This window comes from Cataglyphis hispanica, chromosome 1 (genome assembly GCF_021464435.1).
Source record: "Cataglyphis hispanica isolate Lineage 1 chromosome 1, ULB_Chis1_1.0, whole genome shotgun sequence".
Classification (NCBI taxonomy): domain Eukaryota; kingdom Metazoa; phylum Arthropoda; class Insecta; order Hymenoptera; family Formicidae; genus Cataglyphis; species Cataglyphis hispanica.
In genome coordinates, this window is record NC_065954.1 from 18,399,439 (window position 1) to 18,420,200 (window position 20,762).

At 37.7% G+C, this 20,762-nt stretch overlaps 2 protein-coding genes across 6 annotated transcripts in view; one reads left to right on the forward strand and one right to left on the reverse strand.

Moving 5' to 3' along the window:
* LOC126858795 (protein Tob1-like) overlaps positions 1-20,762 on the reverse strand; it is a 172,371-nt gene that overhangs the window by 24,256 nt on the left and 127,353 nt on the right. The window contains exon 1 of one of the 3 annotated variants that reach the window (XM_050609395.1): positions 8,926-9,713. The exons of the other annotated variants lie outside the window; for them this stretch is intronic. The gene's annotated coding sequence lies outside the window, so the exon portion shown is untranslated. Of the gene's footprint in view, positions 1-8,925; positions 9,714-20,762 lie in introns of those variants that run through there. 3 annotated transcript variants of the gene reach the window in all.
* The window catches only part of LOC126859271 (uncharacterized), a 39,077-nt gene continuing 29,597 nt past the window's right edge, over positions 11,283-20,762 (forward strand). For 2 of the 3 annotated variants that reach the window (XR_007688781.1, XR_007688782.1), the window contains exon 1: positions 20,381-20,554. Coding sequence is in view for 1 of the 3 variants with exons in the window: in XM_050610392.1 (XP_050466349.1) it covers positions 11,340-11,416 (77 nt within the window). In the remaining 2 variants the exon portion in view is untranslated. Of the gene's footprint in view, positions 11,417-20,380; positions 20,555-20,762 lie in introns of those variants that run through there. The other variant, XM_050610392.1, reaches the window with a different exon arrangement.

A 20,762-nucleotide genomic window follows, 5' to 3' on the forward strand; every position in this document is an offset into this window, starting at 1 on the left:
TCATCGTTCGAGAATCGCACCTCCGGCACTTCCTGCCGCGAGTTGGCAACAATGAAAGTGCTCGATTACACGCTCATTATGTAATTAAGGTTGTTATGTGTACGCCGGCGGGAGCGAGCGGGAGCCGCGTCATCTTGCAGCTGGATGCTGCAAGTGGATGAGTATCTTTAGATTCCGATATATCTCTGGTCTTTTATTATAGATACCAAATTTCGAGCGCGTTCAATGATAATGACAAGTAAGCGAAGAAAAAATATATGTAAATAGAGATATAAAAAATAAATGTAATTTAAACTTTTATATATATATATATATATATATATATATATAAAATAAACAAATTAATAAAGATAATTGTTTTTATGGTCTACAAGATTAGATGTTTAAATTTGACTTTTATCAATTTCATTTCATAAGGATACATTAATTATTTCGTATTTAATTTACAGAAAAGGTGTCACATATCTTCGTATTACTTATTAATGTTTTTCGCTTATTCCAAATTAAATAGAATAAAAAGTAAAATAAAATAATTTAGAAAAAAAACAGAACAATTTAAAAAAAAAAAAAATAAAATAAAATAATTATTATCGAGGAAGAATGAATTTTAACACAATTTATATTGTAAGAGTGTCATTCTAAAATTATATATGTATATATTCTTTTTTTTCTTTTATTAATTTAATTTAATTTAATTTTTCAATTCCTTCTTCATGCGTTTAAAATATCCATATTTGTCAAATTTGAAAAACGAGTGAGAATCTCGCGCCAAGTCTTTGTCTTCGTAAATTTCGAAACCGCACGTACAAGGTGTAAATTATTCTCCTTCGAGCGGAAAGTTTTTATCGCGACACTTTATGCGCGTGCACGCACGACGGTCATCGCGATAATAGCTTTTATCGCGATCAACGTCATCCGCCCGGCGGCGTCCGATATTACGCAGTCGCGGCTTCGAATCGAGGCTGAATAGAACGCCGATAGAGCCTTCTAGAGACGCCTAGGAGGATGTGCAGGAGGAACGCATCACACGCGCACGATCCCAATTTCCTGATATCATTGATCGCCCTATGCGACACGCGAGAGCCTTAATGTGAGCGACGACTATCCCCAAGACTACAAAATATTGTCAGAATCTGCGTTTAAAATCGGAGCAAACGCAAACAGCAGATTTCAATTTTCAAATTAGCCGTTGCATCTCCGCGAGGGACGCTTTCCTCGCTGAAAGTGATTACGTAGCGGCTCTTGTAAGTAGCTCTTGCAAGTGCTGCCACTGCTGTTGCTGCTAATGACTTCCGTCTAAGTTTGAGAAAATGTGTCGCCGCACGCGTAACGTCGTGAGTATCTTGTTTCTCTCTCTTTTTCCAAGTTACAAGTAGGTACGTGAAAAGTAACGTAAGAACGAGAAAACAAAATAATATTCTTAAAAAAAAAAAAAAATATTTTCTCTAAATTGTCTTTTAAATGAATATTAAAAATAATTTCTTCATCAAATATTTAAAGAGATAAACAATAATAATACAAGACAAACATAACAAGAATAACAAACAAGTAAGCTCTTTTGTGTTAATTCTAGCTGTCAATTTTTCAATCATTCCTTATCTTTTTATCATTCTAATCACGAGGTTTATACAAATATATTCTTTAGATATCCGCGATACGAGAACATTATTAATGAACCCGTATTGTTCTACACGTACAAACATATGCGTATTCGGCAAGGTTCCTTTTTTTAGCTGACGTATCGATTACCGAGGTCATCGTCCGGATAATTGCTGTTTGAATAATTCGAGCGGACAGAATAGCCGCAATTCTAACAAAGCTGCGTCATTATTATTTTTTTTTTTTCTTTGTTTCTTTTTATTGTGCGCGATTTCAACTAAAACGCGATAGCAATATAGCCTCGAGCCTTTAGCAACGATATTGATCACGCCGAGAAAGAGAAAGCGAAAGAGAAAAAGACAAAGAGAAGAAAAGAGAAATATAATTATTACACAATATCCTGATAATAAATAGTTCCAGTAGGATTATATGACATAATATTTTGATAACATTTCTGTTAATAAGAAAACAAAAATTTGTGTACGCAAATATCTACTTTACAATTAGCATTAAGCTGATGATTTGCTATGATAAAAATTAAGCGCCATCTAATTTTATTATTATTCACTCGCAATCATATCACAAATAATTATACAATTAGATAACGACTACACGTGTTTCCGAGGTTCGAGTTAATTCCAAAGATCCCAAAAATTGTATCGCTTACTTATAGCGTATTACATTCACTTGACAAACTGTTCAAACATCATCGTCGTGAAACGAAATACCGTCAGATTCGTTATCAGCGTAGATATTCGTGCACCTCGTGACACGCGTGAGTTGGCGCGGTCTTTACGACGTTTCAGCGCGAAGAAAAAAGTGATAACGCTGCAATGTACCATACAAAATTTCACTCGATCCTTGACATTTGACAACGTTCCAAAGGAATTTAACGATAGTCTAAAATTAAAATTCCATAACATCCGATTTATAGGGATTTATATCGTACTTGAAATAGCATTGTCATATTCGTCTATATTTTTAAATCAATTTTAGATCGTCGTGTATCGTCATGTGAACGACAATAATGTTCTCGTTCCACGTACATGTATACATTACCCGTATAGCACGCGCCAATGTGCAAGCCGATAATGCTTATGCACGACTTGATCCGACCGCTTTGAACTTGGCGGATCTCGCAAATCGCACGGAAAACGGGGTAGTAGGTCGAGCATTGATATCGCCTCGCGTTGCTGCCGAGAACATCCCGTTTGGCATTTCATCGAGAACGGAGAATCAAGATCTCTATTTCGAGATCAGCTGATCGATAAAAAACCGAATAAAAAAACGCCCTCCGTCGTACAATAATAATATCAAAAAGAGAAACGCGAGGGAAATGCTTGTAAAATCCACCGTGATTTCGGTAAACTCGAGATGAGCGTGCGCGAGAGATAAATGAAAATCTTCATCCACCTAGAAGAGAACTTAAACCAGCGTAAGTGCGAAGATAAGCTCGGATAAGATTGCCTAGAAGGAAAGGGTAACCCCTTCTCGAGACGAGGGGTTAAAATTACGTTTAACCACAGGGCAACTGCGAGAGATTCGTTTGGCAAACCCGTCATTTTCTCGAGGACCCTTAACGAGAGCCCTCTTCTCTTCAACTTCGGCACTCCGCACTTTTTCCTCCAGCCCGCGGGCTGGAGGAAGGAAAAAAATCCAGGCCTTTTCAAGACACCCATCGAGAAATCACGTGCTGCGAAAAACAGGAACTTTTGTAGCTGAATGCGCTGCATCGTGATGCATTATCTATTAGGGATGCATGTATTATTATCGCGTCATATTTGTTGCGACAGCTTTAAATACTGGAAAATATTTCGTCGGCTCGATTTCCTTCAAGATTTCTTATAAATCGCATTTTAATCGCTCCGTAATTATTGACACTATAAATTCTATATAATTAACGTAAATTACTATAATCACTTACGTGGAGTCTAATGACTTTCTTGGAAATCTCAGAATTCTTCTCTTTTTATTTTGCTTCTTTAAATACCTTATCGAAGACATAAAAAAATTTCGAGAAAAATTTTGCACAAATTTCGAAATAGGATTATTGGTCAAGGACAGGTCAAGTACTGTCTGAACCATCGGAGAAATTAATTTAGATGATTTATCAGCGAAACGAGCGGCTGATATAAAAATATGGCAGATATCTCTGCATTCGGTCTCTTCTACTAAATTCTACAAATCAATAAACCTGCGCTCACGTCACGACTCGTTGGATCTTAATGTCAGCGCGCTGGCCGTAATAATAACAGGCGGCGGATAAAACGTCATGCGCGACTAAAAACATTCTCGCAATTTTCCTAATTCGCTTTGGCGGCCATCCAATCGCCTTGTTTCCTCGAGCGTTCTGCCTCAATAAAGATATAATTTAGTTATACGAATAAAAATACATTCTCTTCTCTGCAATAATAATTAATATTTATATCGCATTATAAATCGCATAATAAATTCTTGGATTCTTAATACAAATTTCGGTGCTCGAATTTATTTCACTCTGTATTGTGGCACAATAATGTCAAGACGATAATTTAAATTTAATTATAACAATAATTTAATTTTTCAGATAATTCATACAAAGAGTCCATATAAAGTTGGGTCTACAAGATTGATAAAAGCTTAGTTATTTTTTCGGCGTTCCGAAAAAGATTGTGCGCTAAATATAAATTCAATTCTAAGCGAATACAATGAGATTCCGAAACACAATGTATGATGCGAATAAAATTGTCGACTCGGTTAGACTCGGAGATCATCGAACGATCATCAAACGACGCAAAAGATACATCGTCGCGCGACTCGAAAAAGGAAGAATGCGGCGATAACCCCTTTACACACCGATATATACAACGAGAACTTGGAAATGCGGATTGCGCTCTCGAATAGAGGAAGATTAACGATCCTCTATTGAGAGAACGCGCGAGTCCGTGTTCCGCTCTCGTTCGACAATGTTATTCTTAGGCGAAGCAGCTGCGAAATTAATGAAGGCGACCGCGAGAGCGAGAAAGAGATACGCGAAGCGTGAAATAATCTTGCTCGCTCGCGCGCGCGTCACACAAAGGGATATTTCGCGCTTCTCACGCGGAAACGTCGTCTAGCGAGTAGCGGTTTTGCGAGTGATGGATGAGAGCGTTCTCCGCGCCGCGCGCACTCCAGACGAAAAAGTCGCGGGGGGAGAAAGAGAGAGATGGTGGTATATCGTCGGAGATGCTCGACTTTCACGACGAGTTAGAGAATTGATACTTGCGGCGAAGCTGCGTCCGAGAAATTGAGATGAACGCGATTCGCGACAATACTTTTACATTTTTTGTTGGATAGAGTAAAGAATCGTATTAACTTAAAATTGACGTGTTTTTTTGGACGTATTTATTGGATGCAGCCTATCTTTCTCATTCATTATGTTTAACGCAATTATATGAATTAACGATAATTTATTTATCTATTTAGCAGAATATATAAGAAAAATTATAACATCAATTAGAGGAAAAAAAACATTAAATAAACGATTTAATAAAGACTAATTAAAAATTAGAACTAAAATTTAAATATAGTTAGCCATATGTAAATGCTCTTGGAATAGACGCTTTAAATAAAAAAAAATAAAAAATAACTAGGTCAAAGATCGCGACATTCAATAATATTTCGAATATTCTCGATAACACAATTAAGTAAAAACTGCGCGCCGAGAATTGTTTTCGTATACTTTGGTCGATCGATTCGGCTGCGGCGTCCGCGAGTAGTCCGCATATCACGTGATTGCCACCGATCCGGGGGTATTTGCCTATCTACTACAGGGGCGACGGTATTTGCGCGCTGAGATTTTCCAATTAAACCGTGATTAATTCCGTGACGGCTAGTCGGAACGTGCGCGTCCGGTTGTTTACTGCGGAAGCGAAAGGAACGGAGAAAGCGGGAGGGAGAGAGAGAGAGAGAGAGAGAGAGAGAGAGAGAGAGAAAACAAGATCGATGAACAACAGTGCACACGCCAGTTGAAATCGATGATTAATCCGATCTCGATAGTCCAGAGAGACCGATAGTTTGTTTGCCTTTTCGAGAAAGCGTCGCACGCGTCCTGAAAATAACGCGTGTGCATCGATCCGGTCGATCGCGGCTCGCTCGATTAGCACATCCCCGCGTTATCCCGTTAACGGGGGGATCTCCTAGCGGAGAAGTCCTCGATGCCGAACGGAATTTACGGTATATTAAGCCTTTTTTCCGGACGAGAGGACAGCGCGATCGCGGTGGGGATCAATGGACGTTGTTACAAGCGCGGCAACGCTGACGGACGTATATCAGATGTGTGCAAATAAATTTTGCAAAGTCGTTTAAAGATACGCATGCGAGTACATTGGTGAACCGCTTGTTTAGAAATTTCGAGCTTTACATTAGCACGAGATTTCGTAAAATATTGCTTCTCGCTTTATACTTGTTAAATGAATCATTCTTCCGATTACAAACAAAATAAAAATAATTTATTATCAGCATTATTTCTTCAACACATTGCGGGATTATAGTTAGCTTTAAACGATTCACAAATCGTGACAAGATTCGAGATAGAATATTTTTAATTTATAATATTTATTTATAAGATTTCAAATTTTTTATGCACATGTATTTCACTTTTTCAAATGCTTTTATTTCGCATATAAAATTGTAAACAGTTTTCTGTCCCGAATTATAGATGCTTTAAGTGGGAGGCTATATAGCAGCCAAGCATCGTAAAATTCATAAAATATAAATAAGCATGAAGATACATAAATAAATTTGTAATATATAATGCCAAGTCGCGCAAACAAACGCTTAGAGAGCGTTCTCTATATTTCTCAGAAAAAAGAGATTAAAATATCTGACAGTCCGATTTGCAAAAGTAAAAGTTTGACTCGAATTCTTGCGATCATACGAATGTATGCGTTCGTATAATCAATTTAACATATTTCATACACATTTGAAGAAGTGAAATATGCGTATGAAATCACTCTTGAATTCTGTCGCCATTTATAAATCGCCGACTTTAAAGGAATATAATTCGTCGCTGGACAAATAATGCTGATAACAATAATAAAAATATTATTATTATTATCGTTATTATTCTGTTGAAATGTGACTCACTCAACGATGACACAAGCGGTATTTTATTTGAACGAATTATTGTTGCAAACAATCAATTACATCGGAGTTGTGTGCGCGATTTCCTTCAAAGTAAACGATGCACTGGCGATTCTAAACCGGTGCACGATCGCCGCGTGCGTGCCGAGGATACACGTGTATCGCGGGGATAAGCACACACTATTACAGTGCACTAAAAACCAGCTCTGGCGCGCGACCTTTAACGTAACTCGCCGTAATGATTGCGTTTCTACGAGTAAAACATACGAAGCTTGCGCGATGAGTCACACCATCAGTTAGCTCCAGACTGTTGTCCTTGCAAAAAAAAAGACGGGAGCCTTGAAAGGAATTAATCTCGTCGCGAGCGAGTAATGGAATGAAATCATCGATGATGAGCACGTGCGTTCGCTTCGTCTCCACGAGAGGGAAAGCGAAATAAAATGGATGAAAAAAAAAAAAGAAAGGGGTTTATTTATGTTCCCCTTTCATGAACCAGTTACTCGATATATTCTGAAGTATTCATATTTGCGTAAAAAATTTCCGATATAGATGCACGAGGCGGATACAATTGAAATTCCATTGCACTCAGCGTTTCGCTGATGGTCGATATTTGTTTCGAGAGGACGTAACGCACACACAATGCTAGGAAGAAGATGAACAATATAAATAATGATCGGCGATTTATTTCGCGTTCTAGAAACTATATATATATACATAGATTGAATCGCGAAGATATCGAGAAACGTGATTCGACGTGAATCACATTTGATTATCATCATGATTATCACCAGCGTACACACATAGTGTTTCTGAAATAGCTCGACAAACTTCAAATGTTTATTTCGTGTTCGAATTTTCACGAGTCGAAAAAAAAATCATATCGAGCTGTTTCTCTAACGAAGTGCGTTCTTACACAAGCGTTTCCGATCCCATATAATTCCTTTTTGTCCACCTAGCTCGGATATAATGATAAGGATGTTTATGAAATGTATGGAAACGATTAAGAAAACCGTAGGATAAAAATTGGACGTACTTTACGACTCGAAGCTGAAATGCATCGAGCACTTTCTTCACACCTCTCGCAAATCCTGTACCTTTCGCGAAGCTGCTGCGAATATCAAGGCCGTGACTATCGTCACCTGTTTATGCGCTACATAATTGCGGCCACGGAACGAAGTAAAATCAAAGAGCGACGAGTGTATTACGTCGTAGATACACATACACGTTGTCGTGTCATTCGTGGCGCGGCGCGAAACTCACAGCACACGATCATCACGTAACAACACGCGACCGCGTGCAAGCGTGCGTTACAACGTCACATGGCATGACAATCGCCACGACATTCGTTTTACCGCGAGCGATTATTCGCGAACGCGCTTCATTAATTAATTAACATGGGACTAAGCTTACACGTCAATCTCTAATATTTTCGTCCAATGACACCTAAGGACTTTGCACGAAACTGCTCGCTCTCTTTGTGATTATTCCATTTAACAGCTCTACTTTAATAATTGTAGGTCGCTACTTTTTGCACAAACAAGATATTACAAAATTTGCATTAAATCGAAGCGTTTGGAATGCAAGAAGATTCTTTTTAGGGGAAGGATATCACACGCTTTCGGATATCGTCAATTTTTCGCGCAATCCATCCGACTGTAATTTCGCGTAAATTTGTAATTTGATCACGAGCTTATCTACGCTTATGGACGAGCACAAGAGATAAGGCACTGTCAAGGTATCGACTGGCGTGGATATCACTCGCGTATCTATCTCACGACCTCGAAATGAATTGCGAGAATCAGTAAAAAAAATCATAGAATGTTCATATACGATAATTTTTCTCAATGCAAAAATTCTTTTATCGTCTTATCAACGAAGACTGACAATCGTTGATTATCGCATGCTTTAAGCGAGATTACATTTATTATTCGTTGACCTCACATCATTTTCTTTGCGACGTCATTCTCAACAAAAAAAAACGCGAGATTACGCAATGCTTTATCACGCAAGCACGCAAAATATGCCACGCGTGCGTACATATGTGTGCGTATGTGTGTGCGCATAAATCATCATCGCTCGTCACGGTTCGCGCGATCACCGCCCACGCGCGTGTTTCAAGTTCGTCCCGCGAGAAGTAAGCCGCGGAAGGCCGAAGCTCTACCGAAACGATTGCGTACGCGCTCCGGAATTCTCGAAAAGTCTCGCATATTTACGGATACTCACGTGTCCGTTTCTCTCGCACTGCTCCCGATGATCGACGTCACGCTCTGCGATTTATCCACCACACTGCAATGGTCCTTGGGAACGAAATTTCTTCCTCTTTCACTCAACACTCGCGCGCGATGAGGAGGGTAGAAAGTAACAGATCAATCTGAAGCGGGGTAAAGTAAGTACTTCACTCGAGACAAGATTCCACAAAATTGCACGATGTACGTATATATAAAAGTAAAAAAAGAAAAGATTGCCGATACACGTGGAAATGGGGTAGAAACGGTGACGGATTGCTCCCTTTCTTTTCACTCTCTCTCTCTCTCTCGTGTCCTATCGTCGCTCCCTCGATTAACTGCTCTTCGACCTTCGCGAGGCGGTTGTTGCGCGACTGAGATTGTGTCGGGCCTCCGAGCGAAGCACTGAAAAGAACTCCTCGCGCGCACGCGTACGTACACACCGTCCTCCCGACTCGTATACCTGTGTGTAATAACGAAGTCCGTATAGGTAGTTTGTATCCGTGTATGAGAAGGGGAGAGAGAGAGAGAACGCGCTTTATCGTCCCCTTCCTGCAATCCGTAACCACGTTTCGATGCGTATAAAACGATGCTCGCGAGTGCCGCTGCGAGACTGGAACGCGGGGTAACATGTGCGGGCTCTTACATAGCGCGCCAAGTGGTGGGGATGGACGAGGAGTGGGGAGAGTCGACGGTAAGGCAAAGCGCGGTGGTGGGGGACGATCTTCCCCCTCCCCTCCCACTTCCCGCGAGAAGAGAGAACACGGCGGTGAGCTGGCAAGGACGCGGTGCCTCTGACGACGACGTGTCGATCGCTCGCTCTCTTTCGGCGCACTCGGCTCGAGTCGCCAGTCGCCACTTCAGCGTGTTCCTCGCGCGCACGCTTCCGTTTCCCTCTCTTTCTTACATTCACTCTTTTATTATTATTATCTCTAGCTGATTATATTTTGATCCGCTAGTCGTATATTTCTGGATCGCGCTCCTCAAGCGAATTTTCTCGGAATGAAATTAATTTATCTTCGCCCGTTTCCTCTCTCTTTCTTTTTCGTATTTTGTTTCGTTCCTTTTGTTTTCTTTTATACTTTTGCGTGTGTATATTCAGCTTTCAATCCGCTTTGTTTTTTATTTAATTTAATGCTATTCGATTCTTTTTGTGATTCTCGTATACTCCATCCCGTTGGAGGATTTTATTTTAGAGCATCAAATGCATTTTATTTAACGCTAATTTATTTTTCTTTCTAAGAATTACTTTATTATTTTCAAAATATAATGAAACGTATGGGATAAAAATAAACGTATTATACACACACACACACACATATATATATATATATATATATATATATATATATATATATATATATATATGTATATAAATGCATTTAAACGAAAATATACATATAATTAAAGATCCAAAAGAATTTTAAATTAGGTTTTCCTCTCTCACATGAAAGCATTTCCAAAGCTTGGCATATCATGAGTATTTTCATACATCTATGAAAGCGTAAAATAAAGAAGCAAATATAAATTTATCTCGAGGCATATGAAGAGACGATACCATATCACAAAAGTTTTCGGTTCGTAGTCCGCAAATATAGGACAGCGCGAATTCTGCGAGCGGCTTACGTTACGTAAAACAAGCAGGGTGGACATCTCGAATCAGGTTCTTTAATTCCTATTTTCCGCTTTTATAAGCTCCTTTAGAGCTTTGTAAATATGCGCGCGCGGCACATTCAACGGCGAACAGTAACGCGTGACGCACGCGAGGAGGAAAATTACCGGGCGTGCAGGAAGATGCGTATCGGTACTTCCGCGATGAACTAAGCAAGAGGTGGTGGCGTGCCTCTTGCATTGTATCTGTCTGCGGCGGCGCAACCGCGAGACGAGAGAGAAATGAATTCCTTTTTGCGGCAAGAGGAGATAGAGAGAGAGAGAAAGAGAGGTTTTGTTTGCCTGCGATAATGAGAAGACTCGCGGCACCGTCGACGACGTCGTTCTCGCTTGCTCGTCGCGGAAGCAATTGTACAATCGTTCCGCCACCTTTGTGCCCGCGCGCACGAGCGTTAATTCGCGTCGTTCGTGCGCGCGAATTCACCGCGGATGTCCCGCCTTTTGTTCGCCTCCATCAGGGCAATCATATCTCGCGAAAGCGACACTCTTCGGATTTATGTCGTCGCGCGATATCGTTCGTGAGCCGTCATCAGATGAGATGATTCGTTCAAGGCGATAAAAATTCGATGCTCTCCTCCCTGCCGGAGAGTAACTCTTTCTCTCTCTCACTCTCTCTTTCTTTGTCTGTTAACACGAGAGACACCCGGTGCGTGCACGCTTCTAGTTTCGCTCCCAACCCGAGATTGCACGCGCCGAGCAGAGTACAGAGTTCAGACGAGTGGAAAGTTCGAGTCAAGACGAATGGAGGAAGCAAAAACGGCAGTGCGTCTTCCCGCGACTAATTTTAGACGTATTTCGCGACGTCGTCGCTTCGCAAAGTAAGAAATTAATTAATACGCGTTCGAATGTCACATTTCGCAGGATAATCATTAATAAAATTATTTCAAAGCTCTGGACATATACGTAAGTGCATGGACGCATGGATGCCAGAGCTCTGAAATAAATTTACTAATGATTATCGCGCGATTAATGTAAGCTGCGAGGTTTACCAATACCTCCTAATTTACTCGACAAAATTAATTCGGCGGTGTCGTGGAGGGGAAGGGAATGCCGCGACACCTCGAGAAATTGAGGTATTTTACCAATTATGAACGAAATACATTGACAGTTCTCAGACATCCGTCAGTTACAACTATCTCGAGCGCGTAACAAGGTATGTGGGAAGGCACACACACAGTCGTATAATCAATGGTGTTTCTCTTCCTCCTTTTCTGCCCGAAATCACCGAGTAATTTCGTCGTCGTGAACGTTGTTGCACTCGTAACGCGCGTCTGTGAGTTTTCACCGTGCAATTTAAAGGGTTAAAGGTGCCGACACGCGCGCGCCAAATGAAGGACTTCGCGCTTACCCATCATCGGAAAGAGGAACTATATATCGTCTTAACGGCTTCCTCCCCCTTCCCTCCACCCCACAATAAACGCCATTTGTTGCCGCCTTATCATACTTCCACACTGTCTATACAACGCAAAATTGCATCGGCAAGAATGAGGAAAGAAACGTTTTCTCATGCAATAAATCAAGAATATATATGATAAAATTTTTTTCCAGTGCATTTAATTTTCCAAGAAAATTGATGTCAAAAATTGGGAAATTAATAACGCGCTTCTTTCAACACGAATGATCTTGAAGGATCACTGTTATCGAATTTATCTGGACGGTATGGCTATTGATACATGCAATAAAAAAATACAACATATTCACATTTAATGAAACAATAAAAAATAATCCAGTTACCAAAGATGTTGGATAATAAAGTATCAAAATGACTTTTATCTGTTTGGTAAAAAATCTTGTATCTTTTTGTACATTATATATTTTCAAATTATAAGAAAATATTAAATGTTTTCTCTCTCTCTTTCTCTCAAGTCAGAAATATCTTGTTTATTTAATATAACGATTCTCGGCTTATTCAAATAGTTTCGAAGCCACGGTTGATATCACTACGTTAGTTATTTTTTTTCGCAAAAATACACGCAGAAAATAACGAACCGATGCCTCGATCCGTCATCCGTTTCCTCCTTTCTCGCGATATTGCAATTTTGTCCGCGCGGGTCAAACGAGAGGATCTGCGTCGCGCCATCGAGAGAAACTCATCAACGTATTCGAACGCGACGCACGTTTCCGGCTTCGCGACAGAAATAAACTAGGGAAAATCGGCCCGGCTCTTGCGAGCGGAGAGATGAAAGGTAAAGAAAACAAAACAAAAAAAAAAAAAAAATGCTCCGGAATGCGGGAGAAGAGCTATTCGCGAGCGAACACAGTGAAATATTTGCGCGTGAAAACAGTTGCGTGCTCACACGCTTCACAGTTTGTACTCGATGAAAACGCTTCGATGAACGGAGAAGAGGGAAAGAAGGAAAAACCGCGAGATATTAATATTTCTTGGTATCAATTGGAATTTTTGGGTGATAAGAATATCAGCGGAAATGAATGGAAATTATCTGCGAGACCGAGATGTCTATCGCGATCGAATATGTGAATGGATCTCGATTTGACACGAGTACGAGATAAATCATGAAGAAAACGTGTCTGGCAAACGAGCGTAATTTCATTCCTGTCGCTCTTCACGTCGAGAGGAGGAAAGACGGACAAGAGGAGACATTTATTTAGCAGGATATACGGGAAAATTTATTATATCAATGAGAGGAAAAAAAACATTGGATTAACGATGTAAAAAATAAAATAAAATAAAATAAAAGAGAATAAAACAAAAATACAATTAAAAATTAGAATTAAAATCAAAATGGGGATTTTTTTATCTTTTGCACGGTTTATTTGATGTATAATGAATAATCGAAGAGCTGAGATAAGACGCTCACAGCCTGAACAATAATGTACATGATAAGGCCATAATTCGCGGCCGTAAAATGCGTGACAGCGCAATTCTCGCGTCGCGATTTTTACGGTCGTGATGACTTAAATCACTCGCTTCCCTCTTGCTTGCCTCGCTTAACTCGCGATCATTAATTTTCTTCGTGGAGCGTTGCGGAAAATTCGAGAATCAGTACCGTTCGCCGCGAAACGCGCCATGAGTAATGCACACACACACACACACACACACACATCCAATGAACGTTGCACGTTTCTGTGTTCCGATAAACGCAATCGTATTCCGCTGATACAGCGCCGGTGTTATCATTTGCAAGAAAAGTATGCATAATGTAATCGCGTTGAATAGACGCGACGTCCTATCGTTTTCAAAATTAGGACCTTATAGTTTTATGCTATCAGGCTATATTTGAAGATGCAATCTCCAAGTTGCGAGTCAAGGGACAGAGATAAAGTTTTAGAGACTCGATAAATTAACCCTTAAAAGTCACATATAGATCATTTCGATCCTATCGATATCTTAACAATAGAATATCCCAAAGACCTTAAACAACATATAAAAAAATTTTTATAAAATTTACTTTTCAACTTTTGTTGTACGTGATCATTTTCTACAGATGTCAATGAATATATACATATATATATATATATAAATTTTGATGAATTTTTTCAGGCACTTTGCGATCCCATTGGTGACCAGAAACAGAGCTAGAAAAATATGTGACTTACAAGAGAATTAATAAAAATTTCGCGCGAATGAATATGTAGCCGTCTAATTATGTTTAATACAAAAAAAGATATATATATATATATATATATATATATATATATATATATATCTGATATTACATACATCTGACTCTGTTGAATCGCTCATTCGCGAGATTAGGGACGGACGTTTCGAGGAATCGCGAAAGACCGGAGGTGCGCTTCGTAGAAAGTCGCAGGGTGAGCGCAAGCTGAAAATGCATCGTTTCGGAACGTCCGGATTGTCGCAAGTTGCGCAGATTCGAGCGCGTCTTGTTTTGCGTCTTGCGTAACGCGATATGCAACGAGAGGAGCGGAAGGGGGTACAGGAAAAGTGGAAGGCGGGGAGGGAAAGAGGGAAGAGGGAAGAGAGGAGAGGGCGTTTCTGCCGTGAACGGAAATCGTATCCGCGCGTTGCATAAGAATCGTAAGGACTGGCCGACCGAACACGACGACAGTGTGTAATCGTATCGCAGTTAAGTGGCATGCACTTACACGCAATCGCACAAACCTTCAACGTGAATCTGCAGGAGATTTTTTGGACTTGTTTCCTTCGCGACAAGGAGACGAGAGAAGGCGAAACTACATCGAATCCGAATCTATTTATCTATCTTATTGTTTGCTAAATATTTACCTCTGTCTTCACGGATCACTTTTACATTACATCATTATAGAATATTTTAGAGTATAATTTTAGATTTTTAGCGTATATAATTAAAAGCCTCTTAAAAAAATATCGCATTGAGAATCTAAAAATTACTCATGATAATTATTAATGATAATTGTTACTTAATATCCTGTCAACAGTATTCCTGAAGGAATTTAGTAATTATTAGTGATAATAATTAATAGCCCATGGTATGATAAAATTAATAAAATTAAAAATTTGTTTGATTTTACTCTCGAAACTACTAAATCGGAAGTAGTAGCCGCCTCGACGAGATTTACATGTCGTTATTAAGACACGTGCGCGTAATTCGGACGTCACGCTTCGGCGAGTACGCTTCGCCGCGGTTGGACCCCCATTCATGAGAAGACGGATTCTATAAGCGGCTTCACGAGCATGCTCGGCCGATGCTCGGTTCACTCGATTTCATTCATTTGACGGATAATCGTCGTGTTCCTGTTTGCAGCTCGGTAGGGACGTGCCAAGCGCGATAGAGCGATAGAGCGATAGAGCCGTCCTCGCGCTCAAGGTCCCGGGTTCCGGAGCTCCGCGGTGCATCGCTCGCATTGTCTTGCTGCACCTCTCTAACTAAGCGATGTAGGAAGTTGCTGAGTCGCGTTGTTAACGCGAGATGACGACGCGGAATTTTCTCGCCTACCGTGCCGCGACGATGCCGCGATGATTTTACGAGACCACCAGTGTGCGGAAGTCTCTTATTGTTTAGCATTCGTTGCGTTTCAGGACGTGTCTTGTTGTTGCGAAGCATTTTATTTAGAAGATGATTTAAATTTTGTATGGAATAAATCCAAAATTATAAATGTACCTCGAAGTTCGAATATTTTCAAAATGTATATACATATGACAGATAGTATTGCTCATATGTTTGACATTTGGCGGCTCAATTTTCGAATTCTTCCGAATTTGTATGTAAAACATTTAAAATTTGGAAAAAAAATAATAATATTTTTTCATAATAACGAAGGAGGAAGTAAAAGGAGCATTCATAAGCGGATATGTATTATTTTTTGATGTATTATTGCTTAATTGAATTTATATATTAAATACTTCTTAATTCAAATCATATGATTAAAAATTTATGTTAAATTTATATTTGGATAAAAAATTTCAAAATAATTCTAGCCTTTAAAAACGAAAGAAAAAGAAAGAGACTAATTTTTGTACGCTACTTATTATTTATTTTCAAAACAAATAAATTAAAGAATAGATCATATAAACACTTTTAATAAAGAAATAAAAACAGTGCCAATAAAATATTAATGGATAAATATTTCATAATTTTGAATAGAATATAATAATTAAATCTATTAAAGTTATGATAATGAAATAAACAAATGAGAGAGAGAGTCTCGCAGATATTTTAAAACATGTTCGCAAATTTCAAAAAATATAATTAATTTATTAATAAATAAATTAAAAAATTATTATTTATACATAATATAAACAATACAATTACAAATAATTTTATATAAAAATTTATTTAGTAAGATGAATAATTTGGTGTAATATTTTATATACATAGATACTGAAATGATTTGTTTTCCTATTTTCTATAACTGAAAGAGAAATATTTTTCGACTTTTCAATATAAATAAAACTATCGTAATATAAATTTTATATGTGCATTCAAATAAAACGTAGATTGTGTGTGCATAGATCATTTCAAATCTTTATGTTTCCGAAATTAATGAAAGTCACGTTCTTATAACGTTTTTCTATCTTTTCCACTACAATTACCTTTAACGACCGTTTATATATAATAGTTGTTCTCGTCCCTCTCCTCGCTCGATCGAGAAATTTAATTTTTTTTTTGCGAGACGCGCCTCGTAAGATGCGAAATCACCAGCTGTGCGCAAAGCGTGTGCGTGCACGTGCTTCGTACGGGCCAGCGCGGCTCGGCCATGGTCATCTCGAGACCTTACGCAGTCACCGCACTCATACACACACACACACATACCACCATATATACTATACACGCGTGATACGCGAATCACGAGGTGAATTACGCAACAGCGCAATTGCGTGTACCAACGTAACGACGAGTTCCACGATATAACAACCGGTCACACGACTCGCCTACTCTCCATCAACCTTATAACAGATATCTTTCTCTCTCTCTCTCTCTCTCTCTCTCTCTCTCTCTTTCTTTCTCTCTTCTCGCCATTCATAAACTTGCTGAGACAAAAACTGGAGCTTTTGGTAATAAATAAATTAATCTTTTAATTAAAAATGCTGAAAATGTAATTTTTAAATCGCAAAATCTTATTCTCACAATAATTCTTTATAAATATATAATTAATAATTTATATCAAATAAACCATTAAATGTAAATAATTTTAAAATATATGTATTTAGTCAAATCAGTCATGTGTATGAGAGTAATGACATTAATGTATATATTAATAAATAATATGGAACAGTCAATAATTTACTCCTTGATAAATAATAATAAATATTGAATTTAATCTTGATTCAAATAATAAATAAAATAATTTAAAAATTATCATCAAAAAAATTAGAATAATTTATATATAAATATAAAGGTTATTAATTTTCTTTCAGACAATTTGCAGATTATTATTAGTTTGATAAATTATAAAAAATAATCTTAAAATTCATAATTTTAAAATAATTAAAATAATATGAATATAAATCATAATTCAAAACAATTCTAATATTCATTCATACTAAATCTCAAAATATAAATAGACATTTCTTTATCTCGTATATGAATGAAATTTCGTAATCGTCAAAATATCGCAAGACTATTTTCATATTGGACAAAAAGATGGCTTTGCTGGAAGCGGTAAATATTTCAGCGGTTGAGTTGTCGAGTCGACATGTCGCCATTCAATTTTTCAAAAGCGATAACGCGGCGATTCTACAAACAGGGTCAAACTTGTTTTTTTTTTTCATTTTGCATTATTTCCAATAACACGCGCGATACACGTTGGAAACATTCGAACGTTTCCTTTCCCCAAACTCGCGTCCTTTTCAAGTACGCGGACTCATCGATAACAACTTTGCCAGCGACGAATAGATAATGGAGAACGACGCGCGGAAGATACGGTTCCCTTAAATTTTCTGTTTTGCCAAGATAATTTTTTCGGACAAAACGGCGCGCCGGAAACGCGAGTTGCAAGCTAGACGCTTGTTATAAACATCGACGAAAATATCGCTATCGAGAAGCTCGATTGAATGTGGCGGAGTATATACATTGCTGCGCGCAATCATGCGGGCCTGAAATGCTGATTATCGATTTATCGGCGCGTACTTATCAGAGAACGACCGGGATAGCAAAACGATCTCATGAAAACGATCATAGCGAATATATTTGCTTGACGCTTATGTAATTTCGAGTATAACGTTGCTCTTGTGTTTTAACAAAATTGATATCGCGCTGTTCGGCGTTAATCAAACGTTTCTTCGATTTGATGGCGAATCCAAAAGCACCGTACTAAGGGGTTATAAGAAATTTTAAGAAATCGGATTTTTTCCTATTTATTATTAATTGAATGCAGCGATAATCAAGATTGAGACCATTATTGATCTTCCATTTCAATATTCGTTGCAATTTTTTATTTTGATTTTATTATTAAAAATATATATTTTTTAACTAAAATTACTTATCTATTTTTTTCTTTTAAATAATTTTATATAATTTTTAATAATATCTTTCAATTCACAAGACTCCTGGTAACCTCTTCAGTTAATATCCATATCGATGTATGTTTTTAATTATGCTTAAAATGAACTGCGGATTAATTGTTAAAAGCATCTGAAAAATCTATTTACAAATATATGTTTATTCGATACGGAAAAACGATATTTTATTTTAAATAAAAATAAATTAATCGCGCAAAAATTGGTGTAGTTAAAACTAAAGAGAATCAGAAATTTTGCCTAAAGCATAACACGAATTGTTACGATAAAAAGATTTTATACGATGCGATGACGCTGATCGTGTTAGTTGTTGCGCCAACGAGGCATGAGGTAAGAATCGAGTATCGAATGCGCGACGGCAGCTAAAAAGGAAAGTTACTATTGGCATCTAATAAACGGCGCGTTTCTGCACGATGCATAACCATGTGTCACTTGACTCGCGCTAATAATCGATCGGCTGCCAATCGACCTTCGAACATTGAAATATTGCGCACAACGTACCTGCGACAGTCCAACGCGTCCAAGGTCCCCGCGATTAGTGGGTCACACAATGTATATCGTACGCCGTTTAAGCGAAGCCGAGCGATTCGCGATGCGATTAAATTAAATTCGCGTGCGTCGAATCCAATTAATCATGACGAAATTAACGGTCTCGTATGCGCGTCCGATAACATCCGCGGAATTGAGGAGAGAACGCGAGCAAGGAATTTTATTGAAAAAAGAAAAAAAGAAAAAAAAAGTTGCTAATACTTTGTTTATGTAAAATGTATTTTATAGCCTGACGATAAAGAAACGCGAGCACACTTGAATAATTTGTCTATTGTTCGTTGATAATTACAAAGATAAGGGAAAAATGCAAATTTCTAATGCAAATATGTAACGTGTAAAAGGAGTTAAAGCTAAAACATTTGTTAAATTTCAAGTTCAAAAAAATTAAAATGTAAAAAAAATCTAATAAATTTATAATTTTTAATAATTATATACAATATATTATTTTTTATTAATGAATAATAATTATTTTTATTAATAGTATATATTAATTAATACATATGATATCAAATATTGTTCGTAATCTAAATAAAATGTTTGAATGTTTAGAATAAACAAATTATTTTTGTATGCTCTTTTACTTTTTGCTTTATCTTTAGCGATCAGAAAATAAACAGATACGATTTCCAACTTGTGATAACATCGACTCGATCCAAAATTGATTGAATTCTTATTGTGAGATTATCCAATGTTGTTTTATCAACGCGATAAAAGCCGATTTATTTTTCATGCACGCGTGCGCAAGAACGAGATTGAACTTTCGTGGGACATTTTAATGATCCGTACGTGATTAAAATTATATCGCGATATATCGTAACGATTGGCCTTGCTTAAAATATTCCTTCAAAATACAAATATTTTCAATCCGATTTTTCGAGATGTCATGTTGTAAATCTAATCATTTCTCTATTTCGTACAAAATTAGCGTTTAATTTATACATGCCATTAATTAAATTTAAAATCGATGCAGTAAATTTATTACATAGAAAACACATAATAATGTATAAAAAATAAAACATAAAAAAATTTCTCTCATATTATTTTATTTTTTGCAACGATAGAGCAAAAATGAATACGAAATACTATATATTTAATTACATTTTAAGAAAATTGGGATTTCTTTATGCCTGCTGTTTAGAAAATAACGACGGATCGGAAACGTTCGCATTTTCTCGCACGTATGACCTTGAGTCGGTGCACGCTCGCGCGATCGTCCTAGCGATTATTTAACGCGACGGCATATAAATCGTCGTCGACGTAACGACAGCATAATTTACGAACGTTACGTTATAGCGTGCGACGCGAAGTCTCCCCTCTCTTCCCTTCGATATCGGTGTTGTCCTTGAATTTTTCCTTCCGGTCGCATAGATATAATAAATTTTGACAGTAGGAAATGGGCTTGTGACAGCGCGTATTGTGGCTATTGTTCAGCGTCCACCAAAAGGAAATTATGTTATTAGTCGCATGTTTCAGCAACCTCGCAGTAAGTACGCTGTTGATAAAGCCAATTATTTTCTTATTAGATTTATTTTTCCCTTCTTCTAAAACGAAGAGAGGAAAAAAGAGAAATCATATATCTTCTCCTCAGATGTATTAAATTCATATAGTTTTAAATTCATTATAGTTTTTTTATAAAGAAAGAGAGAACTCGCGAATCGATTTAAATTGCGTTTTTTATTAAAAAATATGTA